Source organism: Lepisosteus platostomus, chromosome 1 (genome assembly GCF_059453375.1).
Source record: "Lepisosteus platostomus isolate fLepPlt1 chromosome 1, fLepPlt1.hap1, whole genome shotgun sequence".
NCBI lineage: Eukaryota > Metazoa > Chordata > Actinopteri > Semionotiformes > Lepisosteidae > Lepisosteus > Lepisosteus platostomus.
In genome coordinates, this window is record NC_142611.1 from 41369716 (window position 1) to 41395589 (window position 25874).

At 36.0% G+C, this 25874-nt stretch overlaps 1 protein-coding gene across 1 annotated transcript in view; it reads left to right on the forward strand.

Moving 5' to 3' along the window:
• Window positions 1–13010, forward strand: part of LOC148677952 (serine/threonine-protein kinase 32B-like) — a 133419-nt gene extending 120409 nt beyond the window's left edge. The window contains exons 9-12 of the mRNA XM_088628789.1: window positions 1458–1583; window positions 4113–4244; window positions 4486–4550; window positions 9351–13010. Of these exons, the coding sequence (XP_088484915.1) occupies window positions 1458–1583; window positions 4113–4244; window positions 4486–4550; window positions 9351–9501 (474 nt within the window). The 3' untranslated portion in view covers window positions 9502–13010. The remainder of the gene's footprint in view (window positions 1–1457; window positions 1584–4112; window positions 4245–4485; window positions 4551–9350) is intronic.
• The last annotated feature ends 12864 nt before the right edge of the window (window positions 13011–25874 follow it).

Sequence of the window (25874 nt, forward strand, 5' to 3'; positions counted from 1 at the left end):
TGTTTTCTGATATGTAAAGATAAATAGACCCTGTAATTTTCCTTGTGATACAAAAGATGAGCTCTTTTTTTCTCATTTATTTTGCTCTTCAACAGAGAATATTCATGCACACGTTTAATTTATTTTTTATTCATGCACACGTGTAATTTTCCTCATATTTTTCATGATATACTATAACAATATAATATGATCTCCTGGAGAAGCAAATAATCTTTTTTCCTCCAAAGCTAAAGGCTTGGAAACATTGATATTATTATGATCATTAATTATGTCAATAATTGATTCAGTGGAGTCAGTTGGGCAGTCATGTAACACAACAAATTAGACACTGTGGCTCCGCAGGAGTTTTCTGGTAACTATATATTTATAATTATTTTGTGCATCATCCCATCTCAGTTTAAAGAAACATTTCTACTTTTCCACTAACTGCACTGCAAAAACAGTGACAAGGCATAAAAGGTTTACTTTGCAGTCTAATAGTAAGAAATGAAATTTCTGCATCATCTGTGCCTTTTCTAAATGCAGTTTTGACATCTTTATGTTAGGGAACTTGAATAAGAATAGAGTTCCAAAAATATTTGAAATGAAAAAGTGTGCATTACTTATTTAAAGCGATTATATAACCAGATAACAGCACTGAAGCTGAAGTGTTTCAGCAGCATATAACTACTCAATACACTGAAGGACTGAAGCACTTATAGCAAAGTTCATTCAAATAAAGCAATAACATTAACACAGGGACAGTCCCCAAGGGAGGAAACAATTTTTTGTCAAGTGGTATAGAAAACAAATTAAAAATACATATAATGCACATCATAGTCTGTGTCGAAACAATAAATGTGAGGAGAATAGGGTAAGACGAGACCACAGTGTACATACAGTACTATTTAAATTTTGCCATTACTGGTACAGGGTTAACAATTTTATGTTTGTCTGTCAAACACATACTGTACGTTTGGGAAGCTTGAAATCTAAATCTTCTAAGGATTCAGTTCTGCAAGAAGGAATAGTCAGATATTTTATCTGTATTTAAGGAGGGAATTTCCTTTTTTAAAAAGCTGATCCAGCAAACAAGCATAATACATTTCTGCTCTCAAGAATCAGCCTTATATCATATATTAATGTTCACCACATACCCTATGGGAAATAAGGTTTTAAAGACCACATGCACCAAATAACAAAGTGGCAAACATTTTAACACCTCTTTTATCTGATTGAGCCAGTTCACATTTTCAATTGGAGGAGTTCCAGTTTGCTAAATAACTAACATATGCTGCTCAGCGGCAATGTATTTTCTAAATTCTGAGATAAAAAAGAAAAATTAGTTCCATAGAGTTTTTTTCTGTGTCCGTTCTCAATGCAGACACCTAATATATATTCGAGGTGCAGTTTTCTTTCCCTACTGATCTCCTCTTCTAATGATAGAATTGCTGATCTTATTGTTTTGTCTTCCTTAGCTTCTTGCCAAAGACCCAGAATGCCGCCTTTCAAGTGTTACAGATATCCAGAGCTCCCCTTATCTGGTTGATGTAAACTGGGACGCAGTTCTAGAGAAGGCGGTAGCTCCAGGCTTTGTTCCAAATGTAAGTGCTTGCTGATCAATTTCAGATGTACTATTTCATCCACAGAGGTCAATCTTTTTACCTCAGTGTGTTAATGGATTTCTATAAAATTTCAATTTGGACATATGGTGGAGATGTTTTAAATAGTACGTCAATTGAATCCATCTATGAGGTGCAGGAGCGAAGAAGGGCTGGTTTCTGATGATTTATGATGACTAACAGATTCTCTGAGCTTTTCAATCTCAGAATGACATGGCTTTGGGAGAAATAACTTGCTGTGATTTTCCTCTATTACCCAGAAGACAATGAAAGCAGCCTTGGTCCTTCTGAACCGCAGGGTCATATGGTTTTTATCCTTCCCAACTCTGAATTATTCAATTGAAAAATACTTGATTTTTTATATTGGTTTATTTGAACTTGATTTTTAGCTCAAATAAATTACTGAACACTTGTGCATAATCCCAGCCTTTCCAGGACTGGAGATATAGATAACTGCAATACAGCAGACATGCAGGTCCAAGGAGTGAGGACTCATAGCTTTTCAATCTATTTTAACAGCAACAGAAGAACAATAAAATGATGAGAAATTCAGATTTTAACTCTGTCCAAATCTATACACAATGTCAATAATGGAACATACCTTTTTTACATTCCCATTTTCTGATGATAAATAAGATGCCAGTATGTTATAATACCAAAACAAAACATTATGTTAATGTTTTTTAGTTTATATTTAACAGCACACATTTGCATTGATTTATAAAGCTGTCATACATTTTAAGTCCTTGTGATAGCTTAGCTCTTATTCAGAATTCCAGATCACAAATTACCCTCACTACGTCACACATAAGAATTGGCACTTTTCATTTGAAGTAATATTTAAAATATTTTAGAATTAACTGTTTCTTATATTAGTCTTATATATCAGTGATATCTGTGAAGTTTTTACAATACTAGCTATATTAAAGTGTACTCTACATATCCATCTTTGCATAAATGATTATTACCTGTTGTGTTGAATATCAGCTTGCACAAAAGCATGATGAGCAGAGCACAGACAGAGAAAAACACTGCATAGAAACCACAGAGATGCTTTAAGATTTGAATGAAGCTTGTTGCTCCTTTAATTCTTAAAGCAACTGAAAGATCATTGATGTTGGCTGACTGCAGCTGACACTTAAATGCAGTCTCTACTGATGTTGGGACATGATGTTGTCATTTCGTACAAATGTAGAGGAAATTAGGAGTGGAAAAACATGACAAGAAAATGTAAGGTCCTACATTTTCTCTAGGTACAATGACACTCCTAAAATATATTCATTGATATCTCAAAACTGGTTAAATTGGTAGCACTGTATGTTTAATCATTGTTACATTTCTGAAGGTGCTCACCATATATGCACAGGAAAATGCTAGAATGTGTTTGCAATTTATTATTATCTTCAGTATAGTGTCTATTGCAATTTATTGTGTCAGTATGAGCTCTATCAAAGCAGTTGGAAATGAAATTCTGAAACATGAAAATTTTAAAATGTAATTAATGTAACTGCCACATCAGCTATCAGTGGGTAGAAAGCAGAGTGATGAAGCCAATTCATAGATGGGGATTATTTGGAGGCCATGACTGTTAAAGGTCAATGGGAAATTTGTCCAGGACGCCAGGGTAACACCCCTACTCTTTTCAAGAAATGCCCTGGGACTTTTAATTACCACAGAGAGCCAGGACCTTGATTTTACAAATCATCTGAAGGACGGTGAATTTGTACAGTAAAGGTCTCCATCACTATGCTGGGGAATTAGGACTGACACAGACCACAAGGTGAGCACCCCCAACTGGCCCCACTAATACCACTTCCAGCAGCAACCTTAGCTTTCCCAGGAGGTCTCCCATCCAGGTTCTGGCCAAGACCACACCTGCTTAGTTTCAGTGGTAGGAATTATAGCTCAATCAAATGTAGATCTACAGGGCCTTTTTGTTGCCTCCACCACAAAAGTTACTCTTTCAGAATGCAGGTTTGGCTGAACAATCCTGATATTACTGGTTCACATCAGTTTAGGTGGATTATCAACTGTGATGAGAACTGTAATAGATTATCTTCATATTTACTGTGTCCATCAGTCAGCTGTATTGGCAAGTTCAGTGGGCAATTTCATTTACATTGGTCAGCACTGCCATTTTGCAACAACATTTCCTCTCTAAAAAATTAGTTCTAACAAGTCTTCCTCATACGTGAATCAGTTTTTTTGTAGCAGGAAAAAAAAACGAGACGATAATGATATATTCAAGTTCTAGTCTTTCAACTCATATAATTGTAATTGCAGCTAAGTAGCAGAGGAACTTTCATTAAAATCACTTTTCCTCTGATGAATGAAATTTGCAGACAAAGTACTGCCACCGAGGACTAATAAAACTTATGCTAAGATGTCTGTTTCTCTGAAGTATTCATGATTAAAGGGATTTGTGCTTCATTTTTTTCTTTTAACAACACCAAAATTAATAATTTCTTTCATCAAGATCTGACTTTATTTCCTTCATGTGGTTTTCACTAGAAGGGGCGTCTGAACTGTGATCCGACGTTTGAACTGGAAGAGATGATTCTTGAGTCCAAACCACTCCACAAAAAGAAGAAAAGATTAGCTAAGAGCAAATCAAGAGATGCCACCAAGGAGTCATGCCCTCTGGTTAGTAGAAAGCTCTTTCAGTCTGTAGTTTCTTTTTCTATATTTCTGATGATAGTTCATAGCTTTCTAGCCATTCCTGCGTTAACACTGTTACTCCTTAGAAAACAATGTTTTAAATTGGAGGGATGTTTTTGTTAGGCATTCTTAACGAGGTTCATGCAAAAAGTAAAACTTTTTCTTTGTTGTTTTGTGTTCTATCTGCATCTTCTGGGATTGTGATTGATGTCACATCGAACCACAGCCTGCCCATCTGCAACAGTGTCTGGAAACAGTGCGACAGGAATTCATCATATTCAATAGAGAAAAGTAAGGACACCTGATTTTTTCTGCTTAATGCTATATTGATTTTTTATGATGTAGCAGTTATCTCACATAAACCTCCATGAGGAGAGCTCGGCTCTTCCCAGAATGTAAGCAAATTACTGTGAGCAGAACATTTTCAGAGAACATTACTTATCGCCACCAAAAAATCAAGGGGGAAGGAAAACAATTTGAGGTGACTGCTCCCTATAGATTATATTTATAGGCATGAATTCTACTTACTCTGTGCAGATGAACCAGGACACAATGTTAAAGGTAATCTATGCAATGCATTGCAAGCTTTTCCCATGTAACATTCCCAACCCTGTTGTGAATCAGTAAGTATGTTTTCTTACCTCAAGAAAAAAATCAGATTGCAATGATTGCATTGCACAGCAGATATCTTTAATGTGCTATTGTAATTGATATTTTATTCCATTGAACTGTGGCTATTATTAAAAATTAAAATCGTTATGGGCACAAAATTCCATCTTCTAAACTCTAGGCTCACAAGACAAAAATCATTTAGCCTGGAGCAGAACACAATAGCTTAATCAAAATGGTAAAAAAAAATTAAACACTTTGCAAAGCAAGAGATTGACAAGGATTTATAAATCCAAATACCAGAATACAGACCAGGGATATTTCAATAAGATCAAAAGTGACTTGAAAATAAATTGTATATTATAGAATAATACATCAATAAAATGTCACAATCGATTATTACTTTATTACTAATGCTCAAGACCTTGACAGCTGATAAATTTGTTGTCCAAATAACGTGGTAACAAACCTAAGTTAACTCGTCACTTTTCCAACTGACTTTTCCAAAATAGAAATTGAAAAGCCATTGTCATTAATCTTGGATTTGTTGAAGAATAAAAAATGTTTCTATAAAATAATGGAACTATGTTTTAATGCTCTTTAAATGCATTTCACCTGCCTTCACAAGCTAAGCTTTTTAACGTCACTGCTCCAAATCCCTTTAAAATGGTTCCCAAACACACTAAACAGTACCTGTGATTCCATTCTCTACTATCTTTAAAACCTGGCCATGAGGAAACCAGCTGGCCATGAACATTACCTAGAGACCTCAGGGAGCTGCCTGTTCCCACAACCCCAAATTTATGACACTACAAACCTCTGTAGAAGACACCTTTTTGGAATATAAGTGTCTTATCAGCATGTTTAAACTATAAGAATTTCTTTTCATCAGTGGCTAAGCCCTTACTATAATAGATGACATTTGTATTTAGTTTCCAAGCACCTTTAATTTATAGTCTTCAATAGGCTGAAAAACATTAACAAGACGTATCATTAATATGCTTCTTTTTTTCCCTCAGCTTTGTTGCCTGTTGAGTATTAAGCTCTAAAAATACAGTAAACATATTTTGCAGGATATTTTGTAGGTCGACTTTAGACATCAAATATGAACTAAAAATGAAAAGCCATGTGAAGAGAAAATAAATGTCTGAAACTATGTTGAAATGAACTGAACTGAAATAGTTCATAAATATATACCACAATATGGCAAAGTCATTTTGCTGTGGTAATGAGTTTTGACATGCAATATGCATTGCTGCATCTGTACAGTATGTAACAATTAACAGAACAGAACAAAATATAATGCCCTTCGTCACTGATCTACACAGATTGTTCAATAATGTGAAAGTGGAATGAAAGTTCAGGAAATATTTTGCATATAATTTAAAAGAAAGCTCTGCCATGTACTATATGTTTTTCTTATACATACATACATACATGTATGTATGTACTGTATGTATGAGAAAAGCATACAAGAAGGCACATGGCTTTTCAAAGACAAAAAACAAACACAGCTCACATTCCAACATGACAACAATCCCAAACGTACAGCCAAAACAACACTGGAGTGGTTCCAGAACAAAAAGGTAAATGTCCTTAATGGTCCAGCCAAGGTTCAGACATGAAGATTGAAAGACATGAAGATTGCAGTTCGCCGATGCTTCCCACCCAACCTGATACAGCTTGAGGACATCTGTAACATTACCCAACGTACCCAAGAACACTTGAAGCTGTAATTGCTTCAAAAGGTGCTTCAACAAAGTATGGACTCAGGAGGGTGAATGTTACAGTACACAGGATATTTCAGTTTTTTGTTCTTCACACAGTTTTGTTTCATAAAAATATTTTTGCCCTATTCAATTGTTGCATATCTTGTGTGATTCAAGGGGAAAAAATATTTTCAATGCTTTACAATTTATAGCTGTAACACAACAAGATTTGCAGTTGTGCAGGGCACTGTACTGTACATAATTACAAAGTACATTGTTCTCTTTTGTAAAAGAAGTGTTTTTTTTTTCAGTAACCATCAGCTATCCCATAAAAGCCATTTATACAACAGTCTTTGGCAGAATGAGATGTGAAAATTATACCATTCTCCCTGGACTTATTGAACATTTGTGGGAGGAGCTGGGATTATATGAAGCATCAAGGGCTAGACATCATCCTATACAGGCTCTTTAACTGCCTGTTCGCTGACAGGAATAGGACAGAATCCATCTAGAAAGCATCTGCAACCTGGTACATGCATCACAGATGTAATGTACAGCTTGTATTGTTCACAGAACTGTAACTCTGTGACTTTCACAGTAAATCCTCTGTTGATCAGTTCTTTCATGACAAATATTAAACAACATACTGTACTAAAAATAAACTTGCGTACAGTATGCCATGTCTGTTCAGTAAAATATCAATGTACATGCTACAGATGATTGTCTTTTTCCTGTTAACTCTGTGAAATTATCATTTGTATATCAAATAGATGCTGTAGTGTAAAATTTCAGCAAATTAAACCTGAAAACCCTAAAAGTTTCCTTAACATTTAAAACCAAACTTGAGAATAATAACTGAAGACTAAGACCTGAATTATCGACTGTTGATTTCATTTTAATGTGTTTTGTATCATGGTGTAGCTGAATTACACCAAATTAAAAAAAGCTAAATTAATAAAAAAGAAGTTCTGTAACTTCAAATAAAATAAAATACATTCATAGGTGTTATGTATAACAACAAAGCTTGTATGTTCCTTTTACACATATTGCCATAATACTGGTTTAAGGAACATGTCTGTGTGAAAATCTTGATTGATTTTCTGGCTATCAATATGACCAGAGATTTTTTTTTCTTCAGAATACAAGCATACATGTATTTCTATAACAATTTCAGTTTTTAATCAATTTTTTTATTTTATTTTTATCAATTTTTAACTGTTCATAATTTTGTCATTCAAGTCTTAAAACAGTAACTCAGGTGGGTAGCTGTGTCAGCATGCGTAGGCTGCAAAGGAACAAGTAATAGGTTTATTACATGCTGAAAAAAAGAGGAAAGAAAACACAACGTTTCAGCCGTGGAGCCTTCTTCAGGTGTTAAAACAGTAACTCCTAGGGGCTTCTGGTAACGATGCTTGCTCATAGCTCAGGTGAAGCCCTATAGCTCAGACGTCAGCCTTGATCCAGGCTGTATTTGTGGCAGACTGACTGGGATTGCCCAAGCAGAGGTGCACAACTGATCAACTGCCACCAGGGTTGAGCGAGATAGATATTCAAGTCAGACAGGTTACTCCTGATATGTAGGACTCCTGGGATCTTCTGGGAACTAGCAAACTTGTAGGGACATCAGTGGGGATGCACCCCTCCGTGAATCAGTGCTAACTCTCTTACAAAGCACTGTGGAATTTGTGGTCTGAAAAAAAAAACTTAGACAGGTAAGCATACTGAAAGAGTATGTGCACAGGTGATCATTTGACCCAATTTGTTTTTACCACAACAAATTGCAAAGTCAGTTCAAATGATGTGCAGTAGATATCACTGTCATAAAGGCTGTCATGTTACTAATAGTCACTCAATTAGACACAAAGCCTTCTTCCATATTTATTTGTTTACACAATGCAAGTAACAAAGTCCAAAATAATGAAAGGGTTCAAATGAAAGTCAATTTGACATTGTTTTAAAACTGATGTACAGTATGTTCTTGTTAACATTTAGAACCCTCGTATTCATGTGTCTATTTACTGTACCAAAGGAGGTCTGTGAATTATGTGTAGTTAAAAGTGATTTTGGAAAATGTGCTTAACTGAAAGTGCCTAGAAAATATTTTAGCCAAAACATTTGGTTGAATGGAATGAGAAGCAGATCCCCATTTTAAATCCAGAGGTGAAGGTTATTCACATTTTACCAGAATGATCCAACTTACCAGAAAAGCTGAGGATGATGAATTCCAGCACAGATGGGATATCTGCAAAGGTGAAGGTGTTCAGGAAATATTTCAGTGCAGGACATCCCACGTGGCACTGCTCTCCAGCGTTTAAAGTTATCACACTGCTGCCATTTTGGCACTTGAAGCTAAAAAGCAAACATAAGATAACAATTCCAATTTTAAGTCATACCATCGGAAAAAAATAATTTTGATGCCATTGCCAATGTTTTTTATTGTTGGTTTGATTCAGCCAATGGTATAGGTAGCATCTGCATATTATTCTTCAGAAAATTAAGAAAATCTTGGAATATCACTAATAAGTTTTAATTTACATTCATGTACTGTATAGTTTTTAGGTTCTGATAAAACATGGAATGAAAAAAAAACTTTGGAAGAAGTTCTCAGTTTTCATCTCCACCAGTCACACAGTTTAATAAAGTATACTGTAATTACGGGTTGATACCAAAACAAGATAACCTTACAACCTGCTGGGGAGCCACAGTTGAAAAGGAAGGGTGGGAGAGATATTGTGATGTGTGACACTAAACCAGCCACATGTCTTTCTTTCAGGTTGAGAAAACATGGTAAAAGTGGGCAGGACAGCAGCAGTGAGTGTGACACATCTACCCCAACTCCAGGAAAAGTGCAAGATGGACATACCTGTAACAACAATATGCTTGGACCATCAGACAGCCCCACCATCTGCAAAAGCAAAAGCTAATTTCAAAGCCATTTGCCTTAGAAGTAGCATTCACAGGGGAAGAATGCCTGCAGACAGCTCTAATACAGTTTCTCTGTGCATGCCTTCTTTTTTAAAAATGGGGGAAAAAGAGCAAACGTTTTTTACTGGAAATATTTAGACTGTGCCCACTGCGCTATTCCTGTAAACTGTGAAATATTTCTCCTTTTGATCATCTTGTTCTTTGTAAGCACAGGCCTTGCCAGCTGCTGCAGAATGAAGAGGAAAGTTACTCTAAAAACCCAGTTCCTCAGGTTAATCCCACATTTTAGGATGCCTGGTACTTAGCCTTAAGAATATATATTCCTTTTAAACCTGCAGAGGTGTGTGAGCCTTCGTGGTCTCCTTAGATGTGTATGGTAGTGGCCAGAGCCATCCAAAAGACATCATGCTGCTTTGTTTAACCTATACACTTCAGAGTATAGTATATCTATATACAGAGTATCTGTATATTTCAGCCAAATGAAAGCCCATCTTATTTTAAAGAGAGTGTAGAACATAATAAAACTATTCAAAGACACATTTGGCTTCAAGAACACTGTGAGGGTCGGATCTCTATCATCATATGCAAGTATGAGGGCAACTAAAAAAGCAGTGTACGTGTACAAGAATTAATTCCTGTTTAAATGTATGGGAGGCAGAGCTGTTCACTAGTGAACAACAGACGTAGGCTGAAATAAAATGTGAGTGGAATCAATTGATTACAGTTCTTGGAAAGGAAAGACAGTCACATTTAAATGTCACATTTATTCTAATAAATATTATCTATATAATGAAGTACCAACATATTGAAAACAGTACGTGTCAAAAGCTTCAAAAGGTAGATTGGTCTTTAGGTAAAAGAAAAATACTGGTAAGCCAAAAAAAATAATGGTGGAAAAAAGAAGTAAAAAAATTAGCTTTGTTTGCAGAAGTTTTGAAATGGCCTACAGTGACTCGGTCAGTGAACAAAACCAAAATCCCCCCGTTTTATGGCATGTTTAATTTTTTCGTTCCATTTTTTATAGAGTCTTTACCATTCTATACGACCAATGTCAACCTTCCTTTGACAGCTATAATTTCTTCTGATTAATACACACTTAGATCAAAGAACCTCAAATGTAATGAATCAACAAGAATCTGGAAAAGTGTTCCATTAGATTGCTTTTCTAGTGTCCCTCTTGGTAACAAGTGGCCTGGTGTTGTATGTAAAAAGTTGAATTCAGAATATAATTTGAATTTGTCTGTTTGTCTGTTTTTGTCATCAAAGGTGGAGTAACAGAATTTCCTTGTAAAAAGATTAAGTTCACTGTGGAATTAAAGAGACTGAACATTGTAATTTTTACTGTATTACGTTTAATGTTAAGATAAGCGCTTTCCTTTCCCCTTTGTAAACAATTAAGACCATATGGCTGCATTTTCTTCTGTGCCGCCTCAATGAAACATGCCTTAATAAATTAAATAAGGTCAGAGCTAATGACATTAACAGTTTTTGTAATAATGTTGAGATGTTTCTTAAAGGTCAGTTGTGCTCTTTGTCCTTTAATTTGGCTATTTAAGTAAAATGAACACTAAGTTTCCACCCAGTTTGACAAAGATAATTGCAAAACGTATCCAATCAGAATATACCAGATGAAATCAGTTGGGGGGGGGGGGGGGTTGTAAGAAAAAAATAAAATAAATATACAATGTACTACAAAGAAGACTGCTATAATGAGGCTGAGTGAACATTACAGATGATCCAAACCTATTGGGAATGGAGCAAACCATGAGATGACAGTGGCAGGGCTAGGAAGAGGAGACAAAAAGGTCAGTGACAGATAAATGCAAGTTCCTGGCAATGTGAGCCATGGGAAGACACGTGGATTTAAACATGGGGTAACAGCAAAATGACAATAGCGATCTTTCAGGGGAATGTCCGGTTTCTCATTCAGCTTTTAAATATTGTCCGAATGCCAGAAATCTCTTCATGAGATGCTCTGATCCTCGCAGATTGTACTGTGTTTTTTTTTGTCTGTATATTATTTTCCTGTGGAACCACACTGGTATTCCATTTTGTTTATGAAGGCCAATGTGCAATACTGTATATGTAACATTTGGTTAATTTGTTTGTATTGCCTTCCATGATTCTGACACAAGAAGGCCGGTAGCCTGACGGCTCACATGAGGCGCTGTCAAATGTTCTAGAGGTTATGCCTCCCGTTTCTGCCGCTAGGGGCTGCCACTGCTTTTGCCAAACTTCAAATTTCCTGGTCAGAGAGGCAGATTGAAATCATCTTTCTATGGACTCAGTATGAAGTGTGTTGCACTTTGTAAGAAAGTCAAGAAGGTGGTGCTTCAGTTCTTTCAGCAACGATGTAGCAGAACAATTTTGCAAATTTAGATGCGCAAATATTATGACATTTTTGTTTTGGTTTTTTGTTTAGACTTGGTAGTAATAAATAGGAAGTTTGAATGTCCAATGATTTCCCTAATGCCCTTTTTGAGCATTTTTTTTGTATATTGTTTTGCCCATTATTGCTGTATGGTATTCACAGTAGAAACTCCATCATTGGACTTGCTCTTAAAGAGCTTCCTATTTATGAAGATATATGTTTACATTGAATGGGCAAAACAGGGGCGAAACATTGGTTAGCATTGTTGCTCCACAGCGCTGAGACCCTGGGTGTAATTATGTTCTCTCCATGCTCACAATGGTTTCTCCAGATACTCTGGTTTCCTCCCACAGTCCAAAAACATACTGGTTGGAAAATCAGCCCTGGTGTGCGTGTATGTGTGCGTGACTGTGCTTGTCTCTATGTGTCTGTCCTGCAATGGGCTGGTGTCCCATACAGGAATGTACCCTGCCTTGCAGCTATTGCTGGCCAGGACAGGCTCTGGCTCTCCCATTCTGAATTGGAAAATGTATGGAAAATGTATGGATGTTTACACTGATGTCTCAAACCTAACATTGTCACTGCTGATTTGTTAGTTGGATGGTTTGGGCAGTTTGGATTATAGTACAGTATGCTTTCCTTGCATTCCTGTGTATTGCATTAATAGATATTTAATATTAAAAAAGAGCAAACAACAGCAATGCAGTAATGAGATGGTTCTAAAAACTGCAATTGAAATTAAACATCAAGTAAGTTTAATTAATATATATATATAAATTTGATTTACTTAATCAAGTTTATAACAGAATCAGATGAGCCTTAGATATTTTCCAAGGAAGGAGAAGACTGTCAATATTTTTTTTTTACAACAATGCCTCCGAGACCTTTCCTTGACTTAAAGTGTGAGTAACTCTGGTGCACAGACTGTAAATAATTCAGAGCTGACTGATGACTGAAAGTGCAAGGTGAGCAAGGCAATGAAAGATGAAGTGTCACTGTGTATTGTACTGCTACATTCCTGGAACAATCTTTAGGAGTTCAAGTCACAACCATTTTTTGGTTTGCTTCATTTTTTCGGAATTGGAAAAATAACTATTTAAATTGTGCCCTCCAATCATATAAAAAATAAATAAAAATGAAACCAATAATAAAAAAAAGTTCAATGAATGAATGTTGAACAAAAACAAAAGAGAAAACCAGTGCAAATGTCCAATCATGCAGGTCACAAGTGTTCTATACAAAACTATAAGACAGAAAATTTAAATTAGTTTTGAGTCCAGTGGCTGAAACAATCTGACCACTAAGGCAATGATTTAGCACTGTGGAGTGGTGGTGGTCTCCAGACATTTGACAGTGTGCATCCAAGCAGCTAAGCTAGATATGATCTGACCTCTCCTTAGATTAACCCAATAAAGAACAGTAATATTATATTATGTTCTGGTAATTTCCAATGATTCATTTAGAATAATATGTTAAATACAGTTAAACAACTTTTTTTTTTCAAGCAGAATAAACCATTTGTTGTTGTTTTTTCTGATACAGTAGAGAGAATAACAAATGTATACATTGACAGGTTCTTCTTGCAGAACAAATATAATATGCTTTCATATAAAGCCAAGTGGTTATCTCTCAACGTCATTGTAAAATTTAACATTGTAACTTCATTTTCTTCCCTTGACAGCTTATTTTTCTAGTTAATAAAGCATTTGAATTACAAAATGGGCCAGATGCTCTTCATACAGTACTCTACATGGAAAAAAGGGTAGAATTATGCATACAGAATCTTGATGTACAGAGGTGTGTCATACAGTTTTAAGTCTATGGTCAGGTTCTTAAGTGTAACGTTTCTTCATTGATATTACTCATAGTGGCATACTTGTGCTTCATTTTGGATTATCAGCCTATGTCTCCTTCATCTTGCAAACATTTGTCAGTCTGTTTAAGTCTGATGTGTTTATTGTAAAGATGTGTTTACCTGTTTCGATGTCTCCTGTAATAAAATGGTTTACATATTTGCCGTACTCTACCAAGCACAATGAAGTGTAAAGCCATTTGGTGACTATTTTTCAAAATATGTACCTATTTCATTTACATCAAAAATAAAAAGAAAATACATGTCATGTTTTAATTTATTCTTTAAGAATATTAACTATTTTCCGTCACATTACCTGATCAGTATCATCATTAGGTGATTTTTCTTTTCAAATATAGCAGGTAAATATTGAGGAAATTTGTTTTTGAGCAGTTATATGACTGTCTTCAAGCACAATAAACAAAAATGAAAGGAAAAAGAATGATTTAACATATAATGAAAAAAATGATCTACCCCACAAAATGTTTCTTTTATATTCTACAGAAGTAAAGTAAATATTGCTTAAGGAACCGTTTAAAATTAACAACTGGAGAGGAAACAAGACATAAAATAAGAAATAAAAATTCTGTGTCTTTTGTAATACATATTGTTTGTTAAACTCCGGGATATTAACTAGAGAAAGCCTTCATACATTTAAAGTGTTTGGGATTTTTGTGCCATCCTGTTTCATATTTTGTTGTTCATATTTGTGTGCTAAACTCAAATTAGAACTATAAAATATAGTTCATTCTGCAATCGAACTGGCTAAACTATTTCCCCATCCTATATGCTTCAATATAGATTTTTAAATATAGCGTTATGCTCATATTTATGCCTCTGAATAATTTTATATACTGTAATTTCACATACTAGCCTTAGTGCTTTAATCATTCAGAAAGTCAGTTTAATAGAATTACAGAAATTACGTCACCGTATCCGAACTAGCTCCGCTACATACTGACCTCTTTTGCTTTTTTATTTAAAAAACATTTTGTACCAGATAGGGGCTTTGCTAAAAAGTGAAAAGGTAAGCCAGCAGTCGGAGGCTAGCTGGAAGTGACAGCCGTGTCTTGCTGACAGGCTGGGAATCCAGGAGTAAGAGCTCATGAATTTCAGACGCTGGCGAAGAGAACCGAGGTTGATGGAGTTCAAAGCCGCTGTAGATGGCCGAGGGAGGATGGAGAATAATGAAGACTGAGAAAGGGAAATGGCATTTGTGATCAGAACTGGTCTGAAAGCGAGCACAGTTTTCAGGCAGGAATAGATTGGGAGACTGCATTTTAGTGTGGGGAACTGCTAGAGAACTAGGTTAGGAAAGGTTAACTACTAATACTGCTGAGCGTACCTTCCTTGTGATGTAGCAGCTTGTGAAGAGCACTGGAACAGCAGCAAAACAGGGTTCACATGGTATGGCTTGATAATTAAAACTTCTGTTAATTGCACGAGGTAGGCTAGGAGTGGGTCCGAATTAACCAGGGAGAAAAGTGGCTCCTCATGGGAATGCACTCAGTTTTCAAGGAAACAGAGAGCTACGCATTCTGACTCATGCATGACATGAAGACAACATAGAAATTATTTTTTCTGCTTCTATGGTTTGTTAATTCCCCCTTTTTGATATTGGCGACTGTCAGGGTACATGTTTACCCTTGCAGAACAAAATGAATAAACTATTAGGGATACAGTATATTTTAGCCTGAATGAAAACACAAATAGGAATTTAGAGTTCCACAAAAATAAGACAACAAGCCCCTTTCCTAAGTTCCATCCTCTTAGTCCTTAAATTACCCAGACAGATTGTGTTTTCTTTGTCTGTTGAAAGAGGTGTTCTCGTGCAATTTCTTATCCTATTTCCTTTCTCTATTTTTGTAAGTTATTTTTAACCTATCTTCTATGTTGACCCTCTGTGCTAACTGTGTAGTTTATGAACAGCAAATGGTTTAGTCTGACTTAAACTTTACAATGCCTTGAAAAAAAGTATTCCCTCTTTTTACATTATGTTTCACATTTAATTGTTTTAAAGCTTATGGTAATGGAATTTTGAAGTAGCAGTTAACATTTGTTATATACACAATCTACAGTACATTGCAGATTCAAACCAAAAAACAAAGTGAAAGAATGTGAGGAAAATCTAAAAAGGCAAGTATTCAAACTCTTTGCTGTGGCAAAACTCAATGAATTTAGGTGCACCAACCTTCCTAAATCAGCCATTAAATTAGCTGAGTGGTCTGTATGTAATAATATTGGTTTACATGATCTCAGAAAGAATACAACTGTCTGTTAATGGCATTGTCATTGAATATGCTTGAATCAATCCTCAACCAGTTTGTCAGAGCTTTAGCAATTTTGGGTAAAAATTACTCCATCCCAGTTTACAACATTGGTGAACATTTATCTAACATATTTGCAACTGTAATGACTGTAATGTCAGAAGTACTTACAACATTTTTTTTCCTGGAGTAGGGGAGGTAAATACTTATTCATACTCCTGCTTTGAACTCTACTGAAAATCTGTGGAAAGACTGTCCATAATTGATCTGGTAAGATCAATATGCAAACATTGCACTTCAATGTGCAAAGTCAGAGATTGAGACTCAAAAAGCCTTACCACTGTAATTGCTGTCTTCCATCAAATATATAGTCACAGGTTTGAGTACTTAAGCAATTACATATTTTTTCTCTTTAGTTTCTGATGACATTTACTTAAATTTGAACACTGATCAGTTTTTAAGTTTTAAGTTTACATAAAATGTAATGTTAATTATTTTGTAATTTCACAAAGACACAATATGAATGGTCTTCAAAGACACTGTTTTCTGAAGACAGTCAGATAAGAGAATTGTTCATGCAACTATTCTTCAAGACTCTAAGGTTTTATGCTTTTTAAATGGGTTGTTTTGATGGGAAAGTTTAACATTTGAATACCACTAAAACATGCATCATCAACAACAGCACTAATAATAATAATACATTTTACATGCCAAGACAGCTGAATTCTCCTTTATATTTTGCTATAGATAAGATGTTCTTCAAAAAGCACAAAGAAACCTATTCATTGTATGCATCTCAGAAGCAATGAAAGAGGTCAAGTTCACACATGTTTTCAACTTGCTAACTTAGCTAAAATTTCAGGGTGACATTAATAAAAACATTGAACCCTCCGAGCATTTGTTTTAGTTACAGAGAAAAAAACAAGACCAAAGCTAATTAATTATACTCAAGTGGATCTGAAGTACTTTGTAAAAATACTTTTATAAATAGGGTGGCATTCATTAACTGTTTACCATACTGTGAGCCCTGAACAGTTAAAGTTTCACTACCCATCACTACAGGAACAAGGCACATAAAAATCTTCTTTTCTTATGCCAACAGTCTCGGACTCTACCTTTGCCCAAGTGAATACAGAGCTCAAGTGCTAATCTTAGGGTAAAATAAAATGTGACCCAGCATTTACCCCATATTGCACTGTACACAATGCATTGTAGATCCTAAAAATCATCGTAAATCATCAAACAAAAATATTGACATTACCGAAGTCATAGAACAGGTCAATGATCAGAATCAACTGTGACGGATACATCCCAAAATAAATAGTAATTGTGTTTTAAAGGGGGTATCATTCCAGAACATTAGAATAAACTGATATGCCAGCAAACGATATCTTATAACAAATATCTGGGCAATAATGTATTGAACACCAGATACTGAGTAAAGAAACGTGCCACCAGAATTCATATAGCTACGGACAGGATGTCACAAAGAGATCAAATTGATTGTGACTCAGGGGGATACTGAGAGTCCTGCTATGACATCTATTAATTAATAAGATATGAAAGGAGCACTGTTAAGTAAATGTCAGACACTAATTGGTATTTTCCACACCCAAGCTCCAATTTATCATTCATATTTATTATCATAAATCATATTGTGCTTCAATCAAAGACCTTTGGTTAAATTCTTGATAATAACCCTGTCAGACCTTGTGCACAATCATTACGTCCTCAGGACTTGAAACATGAGTAGTATTGCAAATATGTACATTTCAAAGACGAAAATGTAGAGTTTTGTTCACCTTAGAAGAATTGAAGGAAACAGCTATGATTGGATTAAAAGTTAAATTATATACTGTATAACAACAAATGTGTCCTAAAGCTGTATAATAAAAAAGGATTGTGAAAATTAAATTGATGAAATATGATTAAAATTCAGTTCTATATGATATCTGATGGGAATTACAGTTGAAATGCGATGTCTAAATCTGTTAATATTACCTATTTTCTGCTGTTCATGTCTTGTTATTAATGAAAATAAACAGAAACTATTGCTTAATCAAATATTTCAGAATAAGTAAAGGTACATTCCAGGGATCTCAAACTCAGTTCCTGGAGGACCTTAAATATGGTTTTTGTTCCAACTTGAGCTGGTAATTAAACATATGTCCTAATTATATTCTTAGTTATACATATGAGATTTTAAGAAGGGTCTGTTACAGTTGGTTACTCAAAACATTCACAGTTAATGGTACATGTGGCTGTAAAATGCCTCATCACCTGGTTAGTACTGTACTATTACATCCATCCATTTTCTAAACACTTTATCCAGTACAGGGTCATGGGGTGCTTTCATTTTGTTCATGATTCGTCACAAAGGAGAGTTCGTGATAACTTTCAATTGTCATTTCCTTGCACACAAATGAGTCAACATGGGAAAAGCACCACCTACCATGTACCCCAAAATAACATGACAGATGTTCAGTTCTAGATGAGGAACAAAGAGGGTTTTCCCATGGTTCTGGTGCATGAAAAAGGACAAGAGCAACATGCAATATATATTTGTAAGTGTAATGCACTATAACACTTGTCAGTGCAAGTTGTGCAATAAAAATTCAGTGCAAAGGTTTGGCATCTTGTAGCACTAACACAAACTGCAAAATTACTTCAAAATAAGTCTTACTCATCTTCTAATTCATGTTTGAAATATAGAATGCCATGCCTAATTTTAATTTGCACTGAATTTATGTAGTGAAAATGGTGCATATTGTAGAAATCAAACTCTCATACAGGGACACAGAAGTATGCGGCACATTACCATTACCCATATATACTATGGGTATATATTGTATGGGTACCCAATAATCCCAATATTGCTGTCACAAACATATCTTGAATATTTGGCATTTTACAGTGTAATGCACTATAACATTTGTCAGTGCAAGTTGTGCGATAAAAATTCAGTGCAAAGGTTTGGCATCTTGTAGCACTAACAGAAACTGCAAAATTACTTCAAAATAAGTCTTACTCATCTTCTAATTAATGTTTGAAATATAGAATTCCATGCCTAATTTTAATTTGCACTGAATTTATGAAGTGAAAATGGTGCATATTATAGAAATCAAACTCTCATAGAGGGACACAGAAGTATGCGGGACATTACCATTACCCAAATATACTATGGGTATATATTGTATGGGTACCCAGTAATCCCAATATTGCTGTCACAAAAATATCTTGAATATTTGGCATTTTACTGAATGACCAGACTTTTATTCAGAAGTGTTGTTGGTATCATCATGCTTGTAGATTCTACCTATAGATGTTCATGTTCCGTGATTTACAGCACTGGAGCTCATCCGTTGACTCAAAATCATATCATCGTTATTCGACTCACGTAAAGTACACTTTGGATAATACTCCATTACGTTCCAGAAAGATTACATGTTGAACATGTTACATGCTCAAGTAGGAAAAGACCCTGTGCGGAGAGTGAGAGAGAAATCAGCTTTCCTAGGTGAACATTATCCTAATCGTGAGGCAGGTCGGAGATCAGAAGCAGTTGGTCAGAAATCCAGGGGGCCACAAGAGCAAGTGATAAATCAGGGAAAATTTGTGACAGAACAATGCTTTGGGTGTATGCAGCCCTTGTGTAGTATTTTTAAACAGATTAGTAATCTGGTCATTTAAACCCATATAATTGTCATTTATCTTATTACATTACTTAGCATACTTATGTTAATATTATTAATATACTTTTCTCCATGTTTTGTGAAGTTATTCTGAAATACTGCAGGGGGCATAAATCATAGAATTTGATTTTTCTTAGAGCAAAAGTAAGATTTTCAACATTTGCCTTTTATCTGCTGCAGAAATTGCAGCTTGCAAATGCAGTTTATTAAAGTAGAATACAGAGTGGATCGACTGAGGTGCCTGCTCTTCCCTCACTGGTACAGTAAATCGCTTTTCTGATCATCCACACTTATGTCAATGTGCCAGGTCATTACTGTTTAATCTTTTTTTTCATTTAACAGAAGACAGAGTTAGTACTGTGTAAAGCTATTTCAGTGTTAGACAAGAAATTAAACCTCATTTTTAGTTTTATCTATGTTTTTTATGAGTGGACTTGCCAGGAATCACAATTGTGGATGTACTGCTGTCTAGGCCAAGCTAAACACCAGCTCAGCAGGAGGGGTCTCACAAGAATGCCTGAGTAACTTGTCCTCCATGACCTTTGCAAAATGGAACCCAGAAAGTACTCCAGTCCAGCGCTTTACTGTAAGGTGCTTTCTTCTTTAGTGTTTTTTTTTCTTTTTTACACAATATAATGCTCTTGGCTTGAGAATCACACCTCTACACAATTTCTTGAGCTTGTTTCTTGTTACAGGGTCGTTTAAGCTTTTTGCCTTTGTTAAGATTTTTCAGATCTATGGATGGCAAACTGCTTTCTTAATGCAATTTGATGCTGATCATTTATATATTTTGTTCGTGCATTGCCTGAAATTTACTAATCTCTCTAGCACTTACTGCATATTTCTTAAAAATGCTTAAAAGAGTTTATCAAAGTGACTATTTTCACAGCTCCATGGAAATAACAACAACAATCTGTATTCCTTCTGAAACATGCTAAATATGATGATATTGATCAGCTAAAAATGATAAATACATACTAATATTTCGTCTTTCAACATCTTTCTTTAAAGATGTGATTTAAGTTGAGCCCCTAGGTTGACTAAATTGATCACAATGAATCTTCCAGATCAATTTAGCTGCTGCATAAGCCACTGTACTCAAGAGTACATTATTTCATTTTAAATAATAAAGTTTACACTTGTCAGCTTTCAATATTTTGAACTACATGGATTTTGATCTATTTGTCTTCACATACCCTGACTATATCAAAAAGCTTTCTAATATGTTTGGTTTGAAGCATTCACACCACAGCAGACTTGTTAACATTGGTGTTGCAAGGAAGCTAAAAAGATAGGGGAAAAGCCCTTGCCTTGATCCGATGGGGTTATTAGGCGCAGTGAAAAGTGCAGAGAGAAAGCCTTCAGTGGTCTTGAGGAGGGAGACGAGTGCTGAGGGCAAGCCACATACACGGGCCCAGCCAAGAGGCAGAGAAAGGAGGGAGCGGATTGCGATTCCGAGCCTCAAGGAGACAGCAAGTGCCGTGGGCGGGCCACGAGCACCTGCTCCCAGTCCAGAGGCCAAGGAGACAGAGATATGTAAATCTGTAATATCAATCTGGAACATTGGTCCTACAAAATGTAAGGGTGAATTAAAAAAAAAACATGATTAGCTAGCTCACAAATGTTGATGTACCTGTATACAGTGCATGTTGCCATTCCATGGAAATTTCTAATAATTGTTATTAAATAATTAAATGGGCCTTAATATTGAGGTAATGATAATGTTCACTGATGTATAATGCAGAATGGGAAATAAAGCAAAGAATCCTGGAATTTATTAATTTTCAGTAGGACAGGGGCATCAATCATTGCCAATATCCCCTAGATATAAACAACATAACTCAAAGATATGGGTAGCACAGTGGTTAGCATTGCTCCTTTGCAGTGCTGGGGTGGTGGGTTCAGTTAATGGGGTGCTATCTGTGTGGAGTATGTTTGTTCTTCTTATTTGCATGGGTTTCCTCCCACAGTTCAAATACATACCAGCAGGTTAATTGGCTTCTGGGATATTTTTTCCTGAAGTGAATTTGTGTCCCATCTACAGTAGGGTGTATCGTATTTGGCGCCTGTTGCTTGCCAGGATAGGCTCCAGCTCCCCCTTTAAAGTGGCTAGAAAATGGATGGATAAAACTAAAAGCCACATTCATGTTTAATAAAGATGTGGTCTGTGGGGGCAGTGCCTTCAGCATGTCACATGACCCTCGTAAAATGTTTTAAAATATTCTCATTGGATTCTCCAACAACATACGTTATCCTAACTAGGCTCACAATCAAGTTCTTTTCTGGTGCAGTGCTACTTTATTAAAGATTGAAAACATTTACTATAGTACAGTATAAAGGTCTTGCAGAGTATGTAGGAGGCTGAGGTTTGCAATATTAGAGTTCAACAGTTTATACCGTTAATGGTTCAATGTGGTAATTCGAAAGTGGAAGTATGACAACCTTATAGTAAAAAAAAACAACAGATATGTGGTATTGATTTATTTTAAATAAGCCAGTTAAATTCCATATTGTTGACAGCTTCTATTACACATTTGTATAATATGGGACACCATTAGAAGGGGCTACGGATGGTACTCCTGTAAGGCATTGCACTTTATGTGCAATGCACTTTATGCCAGCAACTATATCACTCTGCAACTCAGAACTGGCAGCCCACTGAAGCTAAGCAGGTGTGAACCTGGTCTGTACCTGGATGCGAGACCTCCTGGAAAAAAAACTAATGTTGCTGCTGGAAGAGGTATTAGTGGGGCCAGCAGAGGGCGCTCACCCTGCAGTCCATGTGGGTCCTAATGCCCTAGTATAGTGACGGGGACGCTATACTGTAAACAAGCACTGTCCTTCGGATGAGATATAAAACCAAGTTCCCGACTCTTTGTGGTCATTAAAATATCCCAGGGCATTTCTCGAAAGAGTAGGGATGTGACCCCAGCATCCTGTCCAAATTTTCCATTGGCCCTTACCAATCATGGCCTCCTAATAATCCCCATCTATGAATTGGCTTCATTGCACTGCTCTCTTCCCCACTGATAGCTGATGTGTGGTGAGCGTTCTGGTGCACTATGGCTGCCGTCGCTTCATCCAGGTGGGGCTGCACAGTGGTGGTGGTGGAGGGGAGTCCCCATTACCTGTAAAGCGCATTGAGTGGAGTGTCCGGAAAAGTGCTATGTAAGTGTAAGCAATTATAATAATAATAATAATTATTATTATTATAAAGATCCAATGGTATTGTTTATAAAAGTTGTCTCCTTAATTCACCTTTGTCTCCACCTTAATTCAATTGGTGAAGCAATTTCTTATTTTTCTTCTGCTTTGCTGTTGCTGTGCAATCGTTAAAACGTGTTACCATTGGCACTACAGATATTGGATGAAGCTGATCTGCTCATAATTCTAAAGCTTTTTGGATGATAATGCAAGTAATTTTTATTATTATTATTAGTTTATTTTACTGATGCTTTTATCCAAAGCAATTTAAAATTGGAAAAGTACCCATTATACATTACACATGAATAAAATGCTATTTGTATAAAGCTATGTATTTTACAGAAGCAGTCTGTGTGTAATTCATTGCTTAAATATATAACAGCAGTGTCCTGAAAAAAAAAACACCTGAGCTTTTCACCAGAGACTAGATGTGGATCTCTTAGGATATTCCTGAGTCCAGTGCCCTTCCTGCAATTTTCAGTATTAATTCCAGAGCAGCATCAATGTCTTTTACCATGGTGACTGAAATTGTGCAAAATACTGTATTCTAGATGTGGTCTTATGGGAACATTGCATAATTTGAACATTGCATCCCTTGATTTCAAATTTACAATGTTAATAATATATCCTCACATTTCTGTTTGCTTTTTATTTTTAAGCATACTTTATATTTTTATGTTTGCATTAAATGTGTTACATACATTAAATGTTATTATTTACTGACCTCCTTTGAGTTTAGACTGTTTTTGTTCTGCCAGAGCGCCACGTTACATACAGTAGTTAATAATTAATTGCATAACTTTAATACTATTACGGTGACAAGGCATTTGATTGGGAAATATATTTTAAATACAGTAGGTGAACATTTTGAGAAATACATTTTGAGATTTTGAGACCTTAGGTAAAATCTCATATACAGTATATCTAAAAATAAAACTGTTTTTAATTTAAGATTAACCTTTTGTAATGCTATCACCTGGAATCCTACTTACCTTATAGGTGATCCTCTAATTTAAGTCTAATGATTGTTTCTACAACCTTACATGTACAGTAATAGACATAAGACTTACTGTACTGATGTCTTGGTTTGCCTTTGTCACTTCTTAATGGACATGTAAAAAGCCACATTAACTCCTTTCCAGTCAATGGGTTTTAACCCTTTCTTCAGCGAAAGATGGAAGATTTATTTTAAGTTCCTAAAGTACAATTTATAGATTACCATCAGGCCCCAGAGATATGTTTATCAAATGAGCTTGTAATGCCTATTAACACTTTTTGTTCTTTGACGGAGAACTCTCAGCTGTTCTTATTGAAAGAACCAGAGGTATTTTGCTTATTTCTCAATAGTTGTTAAATATTTTCCTTTACAGACTCTCACAGTCTGTGGTTCATATAGCGTGCTAGCAAGCTGTTCCTGGAAATATACAATGCATAAATCTGCATTCACTTCAGGTCAATTTATCTTTCACAGCTCTTATTCTGAGATGCACAAGAGTGATCTCATTTTGAATATCAACCACAGTTGACAGCACAATCCCTTAGGCTAATGCAATCAAAAACTAGACGCAACACTTGAAACTGCAACTGGAAAATATGAGGCACTCACATCACATTCACATTCAATGATAATTCACAACATCCTCCACACAGTCTGCTCTGAACTCTTTGTTCCCCTCACAATTCCGGAACTTTAAATGAATGTTTGAGCAGAGGTCAGCCCCCAGCCTCACCAATTCCTGTTCACACAGTTAGGAATTGAAGGGATGGCGAACAGGGGGGTGAATCCAGGTGCAAGGGGGGAATGCAGGCAAACAAGTCCAGAAAACAGCCCAATGTAGAATATCCGAGGCACAGTCCAAAATCCAAAGCCAAGTGATCCATCCAAAACAAGATTAACAAAGTTAAAATCCGTAGCGGAATCCGGAACAGGACAGGAGGTTAAAAGAAACTGACGAGGCCAGGCGCTCCGAGCCCCAGACTCAGCAGGTCAGGATGCCGATCGGAAGCCTAAGTCCTCAAGACGTGGATGTAGGGCAACTTAAAGCTAGACGGGCCTCTGGGCCGTCCGTCTCCAATGCAGAGCCGAGAGTAGCAAGAGCGCCAGGCTTAAATAAGGAAGGACAAACAGAGGGCAGGTGCACATAATCAACTAAAATACGAAAGGGCTGGAGCACCCTCAAGAGGAGCGATTCCGATCGTGACATCAGGACTGTAGTACACCTGGCCGTGAACACCTGGCCTTGTCACTTCACATCCTTCGCTCCACTCCATCGATGCCCATGTGGCAGCTCCCTGGCATGTACTACATCAAAATGGGAGGGGGCTAAGATAGACTCATCCTTTTGATTAAATTCCCTCAGCCTAGTCTTAAATAAGGTTTGACCTTAAGTAGCTGAACTTAACTGAAGCAACAATTCCAGCTGCATCAATAATTGCCTTACTAGTCAATTCTAGTTTGTAAAGGAACAAGTAATAAGTTTATTCTATGCAGAAAAAAAGAAGAAAGAAAACACAACGTTTCAGCCGTGGAGCCTTCTTCAGGTGTAAAATTAAAATTCTTCATTATTTTTAGACACCTGAAGAAGGCTCCACGGACGAAACTTGTGTTTTCTTTCTTCGTTTTTCAGCATGGAAAAAAAACCTATTACTTGTTCCTTTGCAGCCTACGCATGCTGACGCAGCTACCCACCTGAAATTCTAGCTTGTTACTACTTTATCTTCCTTATTATTATATCGTTAACTGGACCTAGAAACAATGAAAAAAAAATACAAATACTGGTTTTAGAGTATTTGTGGAATTACATAATCCTGTCTTTTAAATATTGACTGAGGCAGACGATGTTAGCTCACAAAATAAGAATTCCATTGTGGTTTTGAATATTCATTTCAAGAAACAATGAATAAAAGAGTGTCACAGGACTGTAGCCAATTAAGCAGTGATGACGGAAAGATTGCTTGTAGAGGCTCATATCAAATGGTAAATGTT